At 39.2% G+C, this 19466-nt stretch overlaps 1 protein-coding gene across 9 annotated transcripts in view; it reads right to left on the bottom strand.

The window, feature by feature from the left end:
* Positions 1 to 19466, bottom strand: part of ERC2 (ELKS/RAB6-interacting/CAST family member 2) — a 968268-nt gene that overhangs the window by 490560 nt on the left and 458242 nt on the right. For all 9 annotated transcript variants that reach the window (XR_014295433.1, XR_014295434.1, XR_014295435.1 and 6 more), the window contains one exon: positions 19015 to 19208. Coding sequence is in view for 6 of the 9 variants with exons in the window: in XM_082637445.1 (XP_082493571.1) it covers positions 19015 to 19208 (194 nt within the window). In the remaining 3 variants the exon portion in view is untranslated. The remainder of the gene's footprint in view (positions 1 to 19014; positions 19209 to 19466) is intronic.

Genomic DNA, 19466 nt, shown 5'->3' with positions numbered 1-19466 from the left:
GTTCCCTAGTTCCAGAAAAACCTAAAATACATCCTTATATAAGACAAACATATTAAATAAATTAATTTATATGTATGTATATATAGAGATAAATTACTTTTCAATAAGCATGACACGAATTTTCTAATTCACGTGTTCATATCTCTCAGGAATAAAGCATTCAGCATTCAGAAGGATGATATTGTTTTCAACCTTTCCCTCAAAATCCCTCAGTGGCTTAGGGGAAAAAAGAAGTCTACAGTCTTTATTCCAGCAACTGAGTTATCTACGACTAGGAAAGCAAAGGAAGCCTTGACAGGATCATCTCCCACTTCTCTCTTGCACGAACTCCCTGCTATTCTCACCAGGAAAACCTTCAACACAACCGTAAGGATGAAAACCACAACCATCACCACTTAATGAACATCGACTATGTGCCAGATTGTGCTCCACATTCAACATGTATCTTGACCATAAGCTCATGAGAGGTGAGCTATAAGATGATTGTCTCTATTTTACAGACACAGGGATAGGGTTAAAGACATGTGGACTTGTGTCCGGCATGCCACAGAAATGCTGATGTTGTTTCTTAGGATGGAATTTATTTAATTTTCTACATGTAATATTCTGACAACAAATAGCAGTTTGAATAACCTGGATTATAAGTGAAATGCTAACAAAAGTAATAACAGGTCTTGGATAGATGACACACACAAAATCCAAGAATAGTGCTTTTTTTTATCTGTTCAGGAATCCCTAAAAAGCCCCTGCATGTTGCATGTTTAGGTAGCAGAAGAGCACCCACACTCACCAAAGTGATAGGACACCTATGTGCCAATTGCCCAGTGAGTGTTTCTCACCAAGGCCCACTCATCGCAGGTTATCAGAAGATTCTCCAGCTATTCGTTATTATAACCAACTCATTCTCTCCACGGTAATTATCTGTGAGCAACATATCATGCTGTCCTTGGAATCATCAAACTGACATATGATTAAATAGCAGAGGGTTCTGAAGTTAAATTTAAAACCACTCTCTTACACTTCAACTCACACATCACATTGAGATCTGTCCAGCCATGGGAATATTCCAGTTAACCAATACCAAAGATCAGGGAGAGAATATTCCCTTACTTCACGTTCCCATCTGAGAAAGGTGGTGATTACATTCTCAAAACTTTCTAAAGAGATTTTCCTAGGACGTGAAGTAAAATTTGGCAAAGCAGCTCTCTGTATGAAGTTCTCCCCCACCCCACATTAAAATGTCTCAAGAGTTGCTTATATTCACCATTATATCATCACAGTTATGTGTGGGGTCTTACAAGAAACAGTACAGTTCTTCAACACACTGTGAGAATCACACACTTTCAGCTTTCCTTGAAAAAGTTACTGTAAATCTTAAGTTACTGTACACTCAGCTGTATATACCAATAATGTTAATACTTATATTAACAATGTTACCAATTAGAAAAAAACTGGAAGAAAAGATCAATGGGCAAGCTGGAGTTAATATATAAGTCTCACTCTTCTTGGAATGAAAAAGGAGCAAAAAGAGGTTCTTCAAGGGGAAATCTGTTTCCATTTCCTGACCCACTCTGTAGTTTCTAGAATTAAAGTTTTTCTCAAAACTGGTTCTATACAGCCCACTTTATGTTTGCAGGAGCTGTGATTTAGGAAAAACAATTTTTTTCCATCTCTACTAAATAGTTGCACCCAAAGCAAAATCAGCCAATTTCTGCCTTACTATTCTACTCTAGTTTTCATATTTATTTAGCTTACTATTATAACTAATTTTCATATATTTAGTATTCACTAAACTTACAGTAAAATAAAAAAGAGTGGCAAATACTGAAATCATCAGAATTCCCTAAAAAGAAAATTTCTAAAGCCTTTATGAGATATACCAACAACAAAGTAGTTTCTTCAGAGAAACACACACAGTACCCACTCATTTTTAAACAGGTACCCCCAAAACGTAGGCTTCACAAAAATGTGACATTATGCAGTGTGAAAAGTCCAAGCACCTTTACCCAATATGGAAGAAAGTCCCAGTCGCTAGTTGGATAGGTTTCCCTACAACTCAAGCTGGTATTGTGGGTAATGAAGTGACAGAATTCACATTTCATAAGAAAGGCCATACAAAGGAAACAAGGTATTATTTTTCTAGAAAGTGATTTATAATAATACTGAGAAACTTTTTTTTTAAAATTCCTTCCCCTTCGCAACATTTACAGAAAAGGCTAACATATCTTGAGAGATTTACTAGTTGCTGATATTCACCCATATGGTAGCACCAACCAAAAGCCAGGAGCAGGGGAGGAAAAGGGAAAAGAAAAGATTTTGAAAAAAATACAAATGAATCATTACCTCTACCAATATGACATCTCTTATTCAGAGGCCTGGACTTAATAGGCTTACCTGGCACTCTCTCTTGATTTTCCTGTTGTTTTATTGTTGTCATTGTTTTAACAGATTTGCAAGTTGAGAATGGTTTTACTCATTTCAAGGAACCTCAGAAACACACTGCACTACAAAAATATTTCAACTACAATGCAAATTGTGTTCCTTCAATCTTTTTCACTATTCTGGAAGGTACGGATACAGTGCCAGAGCAGCAACTTAAGCAGAAGCTAAAAAGTAAAAATAATACAGAGTTTAAAGCCTTAGTTCTACAAATTGGAACTGGCTCAGCAAAACATTAGCCATGGCAAGTCCCACCAAGGCCAAGTCGGAAAGGGGCAAGAACCAAACCCTGGCTACATCTCAAAGGTTCTAAACCATTTCTAAATATAGAACCCACTTTATATTTGCAGGAGCTGTAAATCAGAGAAAACAACTTTTTTCCATCCCCAATAAAATATTTGCACCCAAAGCAAAATCTATTGATTTCTGGCTTTCTACCAGTTCTGCTTGGGCATAAAATTTTCTGACACTTCACCAGAAATGTCAGCATTAGTATAAGGCAGTTTTAAAGAGGGAAATGATTTTCTGACCTGTGGATAACCCCTTCAAAACCAACAGGAAAAGGAATTTTTAAAAACACCTGAAACCCAGTTTTGCCAGTTATTAGTATAAATGGCACAAACTATTTTTCATAAGTGGCCAAATCCTTCCTTATAAGAAGTACTGGTCTTTGAATTTAGTGAGGGGAGGCATCATTCTATATCCTCAACACCCAGCACAGACCCTTGCATGGAGAAGGATTTTAATGAATAGTCAAGAAAGGAGGGGAAGGGGAGGGAGAGAGGGAGGGAGAGGAAAGGAAGATGGAGGGAGGGAAGAGGGAACAAAGGAAGGAGGATGGAAGAGAAGGAGAAAATGAGGTAAGTTCAGAAAGAGATCTTTTCCCTTTTCCTTTTATTTGTCTTAATTTTTCTTTAATTTTCAAGCATCCAGCTTGATAGAAAACCAATCATATCTTTTCTTAGAGCTTCCTGTCTGAAGCTAGATATGATATCCAGGGCAGTCAACTCAACCTCCAGAAAGAGCCCACCAGCAAATAGCAAATCTCTGTGGGGACCAAGTAAAAGGTAGAAGAGGTGAGACGAAGCTAACAGAAGTTCCTTTCTTCAACAGTCATGCATTCAACAACCTTCAGGAGTATGACTGCCACCTCCAGTGTGTGACACAACACCGCATGCAGCTAGAGACCCACGCAGTGCTAGAGGAGGCTGCTGTCTACTGGGAGATGCAGTGCATTGATTAACTGCCCTAATTCAAGTAGGATATGACACAAGCCAAGGAAAAGGGTTAGATAAAGCTCTGAGGAGATCAAGACAGGGAGAAAGTGCTTCTGTCTAAGGCACTCAGGGAAGAGAAGATAGCTGAGGTGGCCCTGCCAGAGCAGGATTTGTGTACAAGGAACCAGCTCAGGGTAGAGGAGGTGGGGTGGAGGTGGGGGGAGGGCATGAATCTCAGGATGAAGGAAGAGGCTGGCTGCACAGCAGACAGCAGTCTCCCCAAATGCTTCATGGAATATAATCTACAAATATTATATTTGGGAAATCATAGATTAAACACAACTGCACACTAAGTTTCACACCAAGTTTCCCTCCTATAGGCCTCTCAGAGTTTTTATTATGCAACTGGAGCAGAAGTAGCAAAAAAGTTTTTTTTAAGTAAATCAGAAAGGATTGGCTTTTGGGGGAAAAACCCCAATACCTTCACTTACTAGCTATATTAACTCAAGCAAAATATTTAACTTTTATGAACTCCAGTTTCCTCTTCTCTAATATGGAAGAAATGACAGTCCTGATCTCATACAGCTGTTATGAGAAGTAAATACTACAAAAAAAAAAAGATTAAATCAGTGCTGGCATTTAGTTAATGTTCAATGTCATCACTGCTGCTGCTACTTCTCTTATTCCGATTATTACTAGGATCAATGTGCATCATGAATATAAAAATGAAGAATGTAATACATAGCACTTCTTAAACACTTCGGTCAGTTTTTCATCAGCTATTTTTTGGAAATGCCAGGCCAGTACGTAGTGCCCAGCCTAGCACACAGGAGGTGCTTACTCTGTCTTTGTGGAGGGAATGGAGCCAAGAACTGACCCTAGCAAAGAGCAAACTGCAGGATGCTCTGGGCAAGGTGTTTTTCATCATTTCTTTGGGCAACAGGCCTCTGAGGTCTGGGAGTAGTGACTTCATCTTTTGCTAGAATAATGAGGGACTGAGAGTGCAGTGTTCAGCTTTGGGGAAACATCACAAAGAGTTGATTTTGGTAAAAGTGTTTGAAGTGACTCTGTAACAATGAGCTCATGCCTGCTGCCAGGCGCCAACCATCAGCTCGAGCCTGCTTGCCAGGGAGAGGCATACAGCCCCTCACCAACAGCCCCTCACCAGACATGTGCAGGGAGGATCCCAAAACACCCACTCTGAAGACAGCTACATCCTCTCCAAGAGGGTACACTGAAGCACAAACAAGAAACCCAGAATCCAAAGCAAACTGGAGGCACAAACAAGAAACCCAGAATCCAAAGCGAATCGGAGGCTGGGAGAGCCCAGGAGAGGCCTGCGCCTTCTGGTTTTACTTGGTTGATTCTCTGGCAGGATTTTGGACTGAATCCCAAAGGATACTATGCCTTTTTTTTGGTCAACTGCTGCATACATTTATCTAGATAACCTCATCTCTCATAAGTCACATACTAATCTCACAAATAGTTCCTAGAAATGAGCAAATTTCACATAAACCCTCCCTGAGTGCAATGCAGGGATCTTGCTATACCTCTCCAGCTTCCCACTGGTTTGCGTGTAGAGACAAAAGTGGAGTTTTCTGGAGTGAGACCCTAAACAGGTTTAGCATATGACATTTGCATTTTACCAAACCCAATACTTAACATCTGTCTACCTGAATTTAAAGCAGGAGAGTCTACATACAGTTTGAAAAAGAAATGAGGTCACTTTAAAAAGTAGTTGGAGGAGAGAATTTCTCATGGAGTCCACAGCACATAGAAAAGACCCAAGAGTTAGTGAAATTTTCCAATTTCAGATTGGGAGATAAAGAGATGCATGGCAGACTACAGACTTTTACGGTAAGAATGATCAGACATTAAAAAATATATATATGATAAAAGTATACACATATATATATATATGTATGCAAACACAAATATATGTATCTCAGTTGTGAGCTATGTAAAGAAAGCACAATGGCGAAAGATCGTGTATTCAATTCAATTGTTATATTTCATTTTATTTTAGCTGGTAAACCTGCAAGTGGCTGGACAAAAAGCATAGTTAACTCTGAAAATTTGTCAAAGCTCAGAAAGCTTCTAGGACTCCATAGACTTGTTTCCAGGAGAGCAGGGCTGCCCAATTCTTCCTACACTGAAAATATAACTCAAGACAGTTTGCAGTGATTGTACATTTTCTCCACCATGTTCATCTGAGGCAAGAGGTTAAATGATATTGAAATGGTCTGAATCTTCTTTTGACCACTATAGTTCTCCCAATTAGACTTGGCCTGAACATTTAATCAAACGCAATCAGCACACCCTTGTCCAGAGAACCCCTTGTTACCCACAAGCTCTCCAAACCCTAACCCTGCAGCCCATCTTCTGACAGTCTAAGTTCACGTTCATTCACTACACAATAGGAAAAAACCAAATACTGAACAACACAGTTCCTGGCACATAAAAGACACAGTAGAATAACTGTGGATGGCATCTAAAGGCTGGGAGCCTGAGGTGTGAGAATGAACGGGGTCCCTGGGTCTCAAGGGCTTAAATATCAACAGGTACAGATTAGGGGTAGCAAAGGGAAGGCAAAAGGAGAAAGAAAACAGAAAAAGACAGGCAAGGGGCTTCCCTGGTGGTGCAGTGGTTGAGAGTCTGCCTGCCAGTGCAGGCGACATGGGTTCGTGCCCCAGGCTGGGAAGATCCCACATGCCGCGGAGCAGCTGGGCCCGTGAGCCATGGCCGCTGAGCCTGCGCGTCCGGAGCCTGTGCTCCACAATGGGAGAGGCCACAACAGTGAGAGGACCGCATACCGCAAAAAACAAAACAAAACAAAAACAAACAAACAAAAAAAGAATCCCTGATGAAGCTTCTGAGTGTTGTGCTTCAACACCTTTTCCCCTCATAAGTCCTGTGGAAAACTCTGGCCCTGTTTCTCAAAGGCGGGGTTGCAGTACCGCAAAAAAAAAAAAAAAAAAAAAAAAAAAAAAAGACAGGCAAGGAGAAAAGCTTAGAGCTTCTTAAATGAGTGAATCCAAAACTTGGAGGAAGGGTTTGGATGCCATGTGGCCAAGGCCGTCCTCCCCACCCTCATTATGATGTCTGTTCCTGCACATAAGGGCACCAGAAAGTGAATTAACAGTCATTAGGTTTTTGGTGAGAGCAGTTCTGTAGGGCCGTAATTTTAATCTCTGTTTAGATCTCTGTTTTGGGAACTATTGAGAATGGGCTTCCTTCAGTGTGATGAAGTTCAAGGCAGTTCCTGTGGGACACCCAGTGTGGTATGTGGGAACAGCAGAGAAGTGGTTTCAATTTGAAGGACTATGAGCCCCACCACCAGGTTGGGAACAGGCAGTGGGTGGTTGGAGGGGGCAAAATTGATGTGTGGGCAGGAGGCCTTGTTTTAAAATTATTCACTGCTGGCTTAGATGATAGCAGTGGACAGAATAAAGAGGTGCAGACCCTGAATAAAGAGAAGAAAATAATATAGCTTGCCTCTGAAAAGAGCAACTATATTGGCTACCAATTTAATTTGAATCTTTTTTTAAGTCTGGGTAAGCCCAGATCACACAATGAGCATCTTGTAGTAAACTCACTGATTGAATTATAAAGAATTCACTAGATATTATTATGTTGTTATTGGAAAGAGAAGTCTAGCTTGACTTAAAGGAGAACCAATTATTGACTTGGGCCCCCTGCCTTAGAGGAATCAAACCTGGGATGCATTTTCAAACAAAATGTCCATTTCACTTCTTAATACTGGGGTGCACACAGTCAACAATGAATCTAGTTTTACATTTTGTTCCATATGCTACATTTTGTTCTAATATGCTAATTAAAGTATGTCTTATGGCTAATAAAAATGAAGTTAAAAAGGTTAAAACCAAAACAATGACAGGAAATAACATGTGTGTACAATATGTTACTAACACTCTGATAATTTTCAAAAGTGACTTAAAAAAAAGTATTATAAATCTTTCAAAACACAGTGATTTATTAAGCGAAAAGTCTAAACGATTTGCACTATTAAATTTAGCTTTTAAGTTGCTGTGTCACGAGCGAATCTTTTGTTCTCCTAGGTTAAATTTAGCATCCTGCAATTTTGTTTTTTCCACTGCTCCATGTTTTACCATCATGCAGCCAATTTTCTGAGCTGCTCAGGAGAAATGCACTCGGGAGTTTTCACAATGATTTCTCTTACTGATTTTATAATCCAGGAAGAGAATGTATCAAATAATCCAACAATGATTTATTTTCATCTTCTTCTTTTCCTTTTCCCACCTATACAGCCTTCTCATAAAATAAACCTTCCCTAGGCATGGGATGAAACGGAAAAAGAAATGTGGTGGCCAGAGGAAAACCATTTCAGAAATGTATTTGTTAAACAAGTGCAAGCAATAAATTGAGCTTAGGAGGGAAGGGCGGTTAGAAGAAAAACTGAAAGTACTGACCTGAGAGTCAAGCTGATTGGAGCAAGGGTGAAAGCAGCAATTTGGAGGATAAGCAGAAAGGAAAAGGGATAGCAAAAGAGAATAAAAGGAAGTAAATGCATTAGTTTTAAACATACAGCCAACAGATGTTATATTAGCAGGTTTTATAACCAAATGAAGGACAATAAAGCAACTTCTATCTGATATTACCCCCCAAAAGCCTGGGCATACACTCTAAGCTGTTATATTAATTATTACATATAAGAAACCAGTATCTGCTCTCATGCACATAATTATAAGCACTGATGTGAAACAGAGGTGTGTTCCAGCAACACAATGGCACAATTTGCTCTTTTCTGGAGGAATATTTATAGAGAAAGCTCCTATCTGTGTGCATGTAAAATTTTATTATTTAATAAACTGAAATGAAAATTACTAAGGTATTAGAACTGGTGGTAAGCACTTATGTCAGAAAGATTTTATTAGAACCAGTAAGTTGGAAGATTATATCCTATGAGATATTTTTTCTTCATCCCTAAAAACCAAAAGGATCTGAGCAATTTAGCTTTCTGTTCAAAGATTTCCATTTTACATGCTCACAGAGCACTGCACCTAGCAATGATCAAAGACTATAAGGACAGCTTCAGGTGAGGTGCCACCTGCCTATCAGCCTCCCAAGAAAAGACAGATTAACTTCCAAAGCTGAGAGTAATTTTTTTTTGGTTGTGAAAATGAGGATCAAACTTCATCATTGAAAATATCCAAACACTTGATAACTAATTTGTAGAAAAATATGTAGCATGTCTTTCTAATTTGTCAAAAGAATAAAGACTCTAATGTGAAGCAAAAATTAAAAGTCATATCCTCTTCAGGCTACCACAGAAATCATAGTGGACATTCATTTTGTTTACCTATAAAATGCCCTTTGCAAAAAAACAAGTGGATTAACACATACTGTATCAGCCATCTGCTCAGTGGGACCCCACCATCCCATACTATTAAGAAGTAGTTTTAAGCATTTCACAAAGAAAGGAAAAGCACAACAAATCCTCAGAAGAAAGCTTAAACAAAAACATTTCAGATGAAAACAGCATTGACTATAATGATACAAATCAAGTAGAAAATTCAAGATTAAACACTTGGTGAAAGCATTGATCTAATAATCCCTCGTGTCGGAAATTCCCCTGCAGAGTATTTTGTGATAACGAATGCACAATTGATCAAAAAGAGTTAAGTCAGGCCATGGCCTTTGTGCGGACTCTAGTGATGCTGCTGCTGTTTGAAATCTGTCTGGAGCAGAGGTAAGCCAAACTGAGGTCCATGGTCAAATTTTAGGGAATCCTAAACTGAAACAGCAAGCAAACATTTAAGGCTTAGTTGCCTTTTCCAAGGGTCTCTAGTTTCCCTTGCCAACTCAAAGGCATCTATGATATCCATGACCTTCCCCAAAAAGCTACTAGGGATGGTATAAAACCATCTGTCACTTGTTTTTTTTTTTTTTTTCTTTTTTGCGGTATGTGGGCCTCTCACTGCCGCGGCCTCCCCCGCCGCGGAGCACAGGCCCCGGACGCGCAGGCCCAGCGGCCACGGCCCACGGGCCCAGCCGCTCCGCAGCACATGGGATCCTCCCAGACCGGGGCACGAACCCGCATCCCCTGCATCGGCAGGCGGACTCCCAACCACTGCGCCACCAGGGAAGCCCCTGTCACTTGTTTTAAAGAAATTCCTTCAAATACATTTACAAACATAAATGGGAATTACTTAGCAACAAGAGTTTATATCAAAACAAACAGAACTGATATCAAATTTCCTCCAGGTACCATCAGACTTCTAGATCATATTATCATAATTTTTTAAAAATGAAAGCTTAAGTTTACATTTTGTGAAGAGTTCTGAAAAGCAGCAAAGAAATTACGTCAGCACGTTATTGAGCAAATTCAGAGGGAAAAATAATAGTCTGTTTCTCAACCTCAAATAAGATGCTTTTAGGCATCTAAAATGATTTCTCATTGTCCAATTGTCTGGTATCAGTAGTCCCAATCCAGATAATTAAATGCTACCTTGTTTTCCTTTTTTTAAATTTTTTAACATCTTTATTGGAGTATATTGCTTTACAGTGGTGTGTTAGTTTCTGCTGTATAACAAAGTGAATCACCTATATGTATACATATATCCCATATCTCCTCTCTCTTGCATCTCCCTCCCACTCTCTCTATCCCACTGCTCTAGGTGGTCACAAAGCACCGAGCTGATCTCCCTGTGCTATGTGGCTGCTTCCCACTTGCTATCTATTTTACATTTGGTAGTGTATATATGTCCATGCCACTCTCTCACGTTGTTCCAGCTTCCCTTTCCCTCGCCCCATGTCCTCAAGTCCATTTTCTACTTCTGCATCTTTATTTCTGTCCAGCCCCTACGTTCTTCAGAACTATTATGTTTTGTTTTGTTTTGTTTAGATTCTATATATATATGTGTTAGCATACAGTATTTGTTTTTCTCCTTCTGACTTATTTCACTCTGTATGACAGTCTCTAGGTCCATCCACCTCACTACAAATAACTCAGTTTTGTTCCTTTTTATAGCTGAGTAATATTCCATTGTATATATGTGCCACATCTTCTTTATCCATTCGTCTGTTGATGGACACTTTTGTTGCTTCCAAGTCCTAGCTACTGTAAACAGAGCTGCAATGAACATTTTGATACATGACTCTCTTTGAATTTTGGTTTTCTCAGGGCATATGCCCAGTAGTGGGATTGCTGGGTCGTATGGTAGTTCTATTTTTAGTTTTTTAAGGAACCTCCATACTGTTCTCCATAGTGGCTGTATCAATTTACATTCCCAGCAACAGTGCAAGAGGGTTCCCTTTTCTCCACACCCTCTCCAGCATTTGTTGTTTGTAGATTTTCTGATGATGCCCATTCTAACTGGTGTGAGGTGATACCTCATTGTAGTTCTGATTTGCATTTCTCTAATAATTAGTGATGTTGAGCATCCTTTCATGTGTTTGTTGGCAATCTGTATAACTTCTTTGGAGGAATGTCTATTTAGGTCTTCTGCCCATTTTTGGATTGGGTTGTTTGTTTTTTTAATATTGAGTTGCATGAGCTGTTCATATATTTTGGAGACTAATCCTTTGTCCATTGATTCATTTGCAAATATTTTCTCCCATTCTGAGAGTTGCTTTTTCGTATTGTTTGTAGTTTCCTCTGCTTTGCAAAAGCTTTTAAGTTTCATTAGGTCCCATTTGTTTATTTTTGTTTTTGCTTCCATTTCTCTAGGAGGTGGGTCAAAAAGGATTTTGCTGTGATTTATGTCATAAAGTATTCTGTCTATGTTTTGCTCTAAGAGTTTTATAGTGTCTGTTCTTACATTAAGGTCTTTAATCCATTTTGAGTTTATTTTTGTGCATGGTGTTAGGGAGTGTTCTCATTTTATTCTTTTACATGTAGCTGTCCAGTTTTCCCAGCACCACGTACTGAACAGGCTGTCTTTTCTCCATTGTATATTCTTGCCTCCTTTATCAAAAATAAGGTGACCATAGGTGCATGGGTTTATCTCTGGGCTTCCTATCCTTTCCCATTGATCTATATATCTGTTTTTGTGCCAGTACCACACTGTCTGGATTACTTTGTAGTATAGTTTGAAGTCTGGGAGTCTAATTCCTCCAGCTCCGTTTTTCTTTCTCAAGATTGCTTTAGGTATTCGGGGTCTTTTGTGTTTCCATACACCTTGCTAAATTTTTTCTTCTAGTTCTCTGGAAAATGCCAGTGGTAGCTTGATAGGGATTGCATTGAATCTGTAGATTGCTTTGGGTAGTACAGTCATTTTCACAATGTTGATTCTTCAATCCAAGAACATGGTATATCTCACCATCTGTTTGTATCATCTTTAATTTCTTTCATCAGGGTCTTATAGTTTTATGCATACAGGTCTTTTGTCTCCTTAGGTAGGTTTATTCCTAGGTATTTTATTCTTTTTGTTGCAATGGTAAATGGGAGTGTTTCCTTAATTTCTCTTTCAGATTTTTCATCGTTAGTGTATAGGAATGCAAGAGATTTCTGTGCATTAATTTTATATCCTGCTACTTTACCAAATTCATTGATTAGCTCTTGTAGCTTTCTAGTAGCATCTTTGGGATTCTCTATGTATAGTGTCATGTAATCCACAAACAGTAACAGCTTTGCTTCTTCTTTTCTGATTGGGATTCCTTTTATTTCTTTTTCTTCTCTGATTGCTGTGGCTAAAACTTCCAAAACTATGTTGAATGAGAGTGGTGAGAGTGGGCAACCTTGTCTTGTTCCTGATCTTAGTGGAAATGGTTTCAGTTTTTCACCATTGAGAACGATGTTGGCTGTGGGTTTGTCATATATGGCCTTCATTATGTTGAGGTAAGTTCCTTCTACGCCTACTTTCTGGAGAGTTTTTATCATAAATGGGAGTTGAATTTTGTCAAAAGCTTTTTCTGCATCTACTGAGATGATCATGTGTTTTTTCCTCCTTCAGTTTGTTAATATGGTGTATCACGTTGATTGATTTGCGTATACTGAAGAATCCTTGCATTCCTGGAACAAACCCCACTTGATCATGGTGTATGATCCTTTTAATGTGCTGTTGGATTCTGTTTGCTAGTATTTTGTTGAGGATTTTTGCATCTATGTTCATCAGTGATGCTGGCCTGTAGTTTTCTTTCTTTGTGACATCTTTGTCTGGTTTTGGTATCAGGGTGATGGTGGCCTCGTAGAATGAGTTTGGGAGTGTTCCTCCCTCTGCTATATTTTGGAAGAGTTTGAGAAGGATACGTGTTAGCTCTTCTCTAAATGTTTGATAGAATTCTCCTGTGAAGGCATCTGGTCCTGGGCTTTTGTTTTTTGGAAGATTTTTAATCACAGTCCCAATTTCAGTGCTTGTCACTTGTCTGTTGATATTTTCTATTTATTCCTGGTTCAGTCTCGCAAGGTTGTGCTTTTCTAAGAATTTGTCCATTTCTTCCAGGTTGTCCATTTTATTGGCATAGAATTGCTTGTAGTAATCTCTCATGACTCTTTGTATTTCTGCAGTGTCAGTTGTTACTTCTCCTTTTTCATTTCTAATTCTATTGATTTGAGTCTTCTCCCTTCTTTTCTTGATCAATCTGGCTAATAGTTTATCAATTTTCTTTATCTTCTCAAAGAACCAGCTTTTAGTTTTTTATCTTTGCCATTGTTGCCTTCATTTCTTTTTCATTTATTTCTATTTTCATTTATTTCTGATCTGATCTTTATGATTTCTTTCCTTCTCCTGACTTTGGGGGTTTTTTGTTCTTCTTTCTCTAATTGCTTTGGGTGTTAGGTTAGGTTGTTTATGTGAGATGTTTCTTAAGGTGGGATTGTATTGTTATAAACTTCCCTCTTAGCACTGCTTTTGCTGTATCCCATAGGTTTTGGGCCATCGTGTTTTCATTGTCATTTGTTTCTAGGCATTTTTTGATTTCCTCTTTGATTTCTTCAGTGACCTCTTGGTTATTTAGTAGCATACTGTTTAGCCTCCATGTGTTGGTATATTTTACAGTTTTTTTCCTGTAATTGATATCTAGTCTCAGAGCGTTGTGGTTGGAAAAGATACTTGATACGATTTCAATTTTCTTAAACTTACCAAGGCTTGATTTGTGACCCAAGATATGATCTATCCTGGAGAATGTTTCATGAGCCCTTGAGAATAAGTGTATTCTGTTGTTTTTGGATGGAATGTCCTATAAATATCAATTAAGTCCATCTTGTTTAATTTATTATTTAAAGCTTGTGTTTCCTTACCTTCATTTTGGATGATCTGTCCATTGGTGAAAGTGGGGTGTTAAAGTCCCCTACTATGACTGTGTTACTGTCGATTTCTCCTTTTATGGCTGTTAGCATTTGCATTGTTTTGAGGTGCTCCTATGTTGGATGCATAAATGTTTACAATTGTTATATATTCTTCTTGGATTTATCCCTTGATCATTATGTACTGTCCTTCTTTGTCTCTTGCAATAGCCTTCATTTTAAAGTCTATTTTGTCTGATATGAGATTTGTTACTCCAGCTTTCTTTTGATTTCCACTTGCATGGAATATCTTTTTCCATCCCCTCACTTTCAGTCTGTATGTGTCCCTAGGTCTGAAGTGGGTCTTTTGTAGACAGCATATATATGGGTCTTGTTTTTGTATCTATTCAGCCAGTCTATGTCTTTTGGTTGGAGCACTTAATCCATTTACATTTAAGGTAGTTATCGATATGTGAGTTCCTATTACCATTTTCTTAATTGTTTTGGGTTTGTTATTGTAGGCCTTTTCCTTCTCTTGTGTTTCCTGCCTAGAGAAGTGCCTTTAGGATTTCTTGTAAAGCTGGTTTGGTGGCGCTGAATTCTCTTAGCTTTTGTTTGTCTGTAAAGGTTTTAATTTCTCCGTCGAATCTGAATGAGATCCTTGCTGGGTAGAGTATGTTGGTTGTAGGTTTTTCTCTTTCATCACTTTAAATATGTCCTGCCACTCCCTTCTGGCTTGCAGCGTTTCTGCTGAAAGATCAGCTGTTAACCTTATGGGGATTCCCTTGTATGTTATTTGTTGCTTTTCCCTTGCTGCTTTTAATATTTTTTCTTTGTATTTAATTTTTGTTAGTTTGATTAATGTGTGTCTTGGTGTGTTTTTCCTTGGATTTATCCTGTTTGGGACTCTCTGCACTTCCTGAACTTGATTGACTATTTCCTTTCCCATATTAGGGAAGTTTTCAACTATAATCTCTTCAAATATTTACTCAGTTCCTTTCTTTTTCTCTTCTGCATCTGGGACCCCTATAATTCGAATGTTGGTGCATTTAATGTTGTCTCAGAAGTCTTTGAGGCTGTCCTCAATTCTTTTCATTCTTTTTTCTTTATGGTGCTCTGCAGTTGTTATTTCCACTATTTTATCTTTCAGGTCACTTATCCGTTCTTCTGCCTCAGTTATTCTGCTCCTGATTCCTTCCAGAGAATTTTTCATTTCATTGATTGTGTTGTTCATCATTGTTTGTTTGCTCTTTAGTTCTTCTAGGTCCTTGTTAAACATTTCTTGTATTTTCTCCATTCTATTTCCAAGATTTTGGATCACCTTTACTATCATTACTCTGAATTCTTTTTCAGGTAGACTGCCTATTTCCTCTTCATTTGTTTGGTCTGGTGGGTTTTTACCTTGCGCCTGCATCTGCTGTGTATTTCTCTGTCTTCTCATTTTGCCTAACTTACTGTGTTTGGGGTCTCCTTTCTGCAGGCTGCAGGTTCATAGTTCCCGCTGTTTTTGTCTGCCCCCAGTGGGTAAGGTTGGTTCAGTGGGTTGTGTAGGCTTCCTGGTGGAGAGGACTGGTGTCTGCGCTCTGGTGGATGAGGCTGGATCTTGTCTTTCTGGTGGGCAGGGCCGCGTCCCGTGGTGTGTTTTGGGGTGTCTGTGAACTTATTATTATTTTAGGCAGCCTCTCCACTAATGGGTGGGGTTGTGTTCCTGTCTTGCTAGTTGGTTGGCATAGGGTGTCCAGCACTGTAGCTTGCTGGTCATTGAGTGGAGCTGGGTCTTAGTGTTGAGATGGAGATCTCTGAGAAGCTTTTGCCGTTTGATATTACCTGGCACCAGGAGGTCTCTGGTGGACCAATGTCCTGAACTCAGCTCTCCTACCTTAAGAGACTCAGGCCTGACACCCAGCTGGAGCACCAAGAGTCTGTCAGCCACACGGTGAGTGCCAACTGTGTGACCAGGTCTTTTTGGACACATCTCACAAAAGTTCTTCAGGGGCTCCTCATTTCCTCTGGTTCTGCTTGCAATCTCCAGTATTACAGATGAGCCCAAATGGTGAACACACCTCCTTCAGAGCCCAGTTTAGTGGTGCAGAGAACACTTCATTTCAATTCATTCAGTGTTGTCTGTAGGTACGTTGGTAGAACTGGAGAGATTCTGACACATACACTTGCTTTTTTATCCAAAGTATTTCATTCGAAGCCAAAGATGTCACAGCATCCACCTGATGGAGTTTGACACCTCGCTCCCCACCACATTGGGACAGGGCTGCCTCTCAGTCTCGAGCTCCAGCACTGCCCAGGTTATCCCAGGGCACACTGCTACCTTGTTTTCTATTCTGATTTTATGTTTTAGGAGTAAAACCCCCTGAGGGACCCACTCTCTTCTTCACAGTGGGGAGGGATGTGATTGAGGGCTCAATTTGGGCATTCCCTGACCTCCAGACAAATGCTGACAAAGTCCCTAATATATTTAAGATAATTACATGAAAGGTCATCTGACTGATTCCTTCCCATGGGTGAGATGCCAGAAATCCAGTGGCAGCAAGCCTTGTTTGACAGACTCTGTTAACCTCTCTCCTTCCCCTAAGGCACTAAAGGATTAAATCTGAAACTCTAAATAAAACTCAGAGACCTTGATGAGCACTGACATAGAAAGACTACATATTTCATTGCCTCTAATGTTGCCCCTAGCTACTTGATTGTGCACATACAAGATATCTAGCATTGGTGATCTCATAATGACTTCAGCCTGATTTGGACCAGCTCTCAGGGGCTTGCTGAAGGTCCCCTGACCACATTGTGTCAGATTCCCCCAGAGCAGCCTGCAGTCCAAGGCAGAAGCTCCCTGCTGAGCCATCAGCATCAAGTGCAAGGGTTTATAGGCAGAACTGCACATAGGGACCACACTGGAGCAACATGCACTTTGAAAAGCAGATTCTTTAATGGCTGATGAGAAACATCATTCACGTAGAATTTAAGAGGTAAATGCATCCATGTAAGTGCCAGGCATGTGCTATTTAGAATGTATATATTGTGGAGAAAATAAAAAATGGGAATATTAACGGAATAGAAAGCAAACACAAATCGCCCTCTGAGAGAGAAGTAGGCACGTGTCAGTGTAGTTTGAGTTATCCCTAACCCCATACCTTTTCTCACACATGACGGAAGTTCTGGAATATTTTAGAACACTAGCTGCTTTTAAAAAAAGGTCTACTGACTCTGGTAGGTCACATTACAGACCAGAGACCACAAATTTATTACTAGCTCAATTTTTTGGTTTTCAAAATCACAAACTTAATTGCAAACACTCCTCCATGACTCCAAAATGGAGCTATATGTCACACTGCTGAGAAATCTTTAGTTCCCAACATTATGAGGTATGAATTTTGTAGTTTAAGCCAGCAAATGGAGATACTGCCCAATTTGAAAAGGGTTGCCTGACAACTCGAGGAAGATGCTTTGGTCAGAATACACATGTAGCCCAGCAGATAATGCTTCAGAAAGACAAGCCAAGGCTGAGCTCTCCTGTTCCCAAGAAACTTCCCCTCTTGATCTCCACTCCCACCCCTTTCTGGGTCTGGGCTGGGACTGGGGCTCAGACATTTCCCAGACTATGCTCTGCTGCTGGACGCAAGACACAGGCAGGCAGAGAACTGAGACAGAGTCAAGTCCCACCACACGTTTTATGAATTACAGTGCCTGGGAGGCATCAGCTTTAAGGGGAGGCAAAGGCAGAGATAAAGAAAATGTGCAGAAAGTACATAAAGATAAATGCCTGTAAAATCACTGTTGTTTTAATGCATTCCATATTGCGGAAATAAAAACGTGAATATTCTTGATGATTTAATGGCAATAGCGTTCAGCTAAGACCTGTTTGTCCAACTAGACAATTATGCTATTTTATGCAAATATTTATAGTAGCTGATCCTGATTTTCAATTACAGTCCTGAAGGGCTGGTTTAGTGCAGAAAAATGCCTTCTAAATGAGCTTTCTCTCATGAAAGCTAATAAAGATGAGGCAGATCTCCTGTGGTCCAGCAGCGATGCCCCTCTGCCAGCTACGAGACTGTTGAGTGCTACTGGACTAGCTTCTTCTTTCTGGCCCATTGTTGGATGGGATTGTTCTCAGCCACTCATCTGTCAGACCTGGGTTCAAATCCTGACTTTGATTCTTATAAACTCTGCAATCTTGAGGAAGTTACTTAATCTGTATAAGTCATAGTTTTCTCACCTATAAAATGATGATAATGAGACTTTCTTTGTTGTGGGTAGAATTAAAATGGTATACAGTACTTGCAGGTCAAATGCTTAGCAGAGTACCTGTTACACTGTGAGCATAAAATATATATAATCTATTTTGAATCATAATTACTATTAGTAATATTATCTAGGGCATCCTCGCTATGGCTCCCTTCTTCTCAGAGAAATGGACTAGGAGTCAAGAAACCTACACTACAGTTTTGTCTCTTTCTGACCACAGGACCAATCTTCAGAAAGTCGTTCAACCCTTCAGGGTCTCAATTTTCTCAGCAATAAGAAAAATATGATCATAACTTCACTGTGATTTCACACTATCTTTTTAAGAAAAATTTTGGTCCTAAAATATCATTCCAAAATAACCCATGTAGATACATCTAAAATTAACAGTATTTTTAAGAACCAGTAGGCTGGCAGAATATTTCCACACTTTAAAATTAAAATGAAGCCCTTACGGATTTTAATTTGTTTGCCTATCAGAAAAAAAAAAGACTTGACCTAATTTCTAAAATGGGTCACACTGAACAAAAATCAGATTACCATCAAACTAATACTAAGACTTTTTAGGTGATTTTTTTTTCAGGTAGTCAAAGCTTCAGTCTCTTACACACTTTGTTGGCACAAATGCTACATCATGGATATCACTCAAGAAAGTTGACCATTATTTTCTCAAACACTGAAGAAGTACATAAGCCCTCAAAAGATAAGCCAACTGACTTCCGAGTATCCCACAGAAACACAACATCATCCTTACAGGCTATATTCCTCATGCGTAACTTTTTTCCTCCGTGAAATATGAATGTGCATTCCAAATTTACTGCAACCTGAGATGGGCAACTAAGCAATCAATGTTCACTCACTGTTGACAATTCACAACATGAATGCAAAGTTTACCTCTCAAGTTCTGCAATTTTCTTGTCCTTGTCATTCTTTTCATTCTCCACCTCCTTGAGGATCTCCAGCAACCGGTCGACTTCTGCTTGGGCCTTGCCACACTCATCACGGTAATAAGATGCCTCTTTATCAAGCTGTTTTATTCGGTCTGCAAATTCTGGGTTCATCCTGGAGTCATCTTCAATATTATGAGCCTTCAACATTATATTTTTAAAGAATGTAGTTAAGATAACAATTTAGAACAACAATAGATAGTGCAGTCACCAATGGCCCAGAAATTAACTTTGGAGAAAAAAATAACAACTATCAAGAATTATGGGTATACTGTCAGTTAAAAGGCAAAATAGAAAAATCACAAATTTCAGCTACCTTAGAACTACCTTGATTTTTAAGGCGAGTTTCTTTTATTGTTAATACTTTATCTCATTAAATGATGCTGCTTTTTGCTTTTT

This window comes from Mesoplodon mirus (assembly GCF_964341445.2).
Source record: "Mesoplodon mirus genome assembly, chromosome: 12".
In the NCBI taxonomy this organism is placed as follows: Eukaryota; Metazoa; Chordata; class Mammalia; order Artiodactyla; family Ziphiidae; genus Mesoplodon; species Mesoplodon mirus.
The sequence above is the reverse complement of the archived record's forward strand: the minus strand, read 5'-3'. Positions and strand labels throughout refer to the sequence as shown.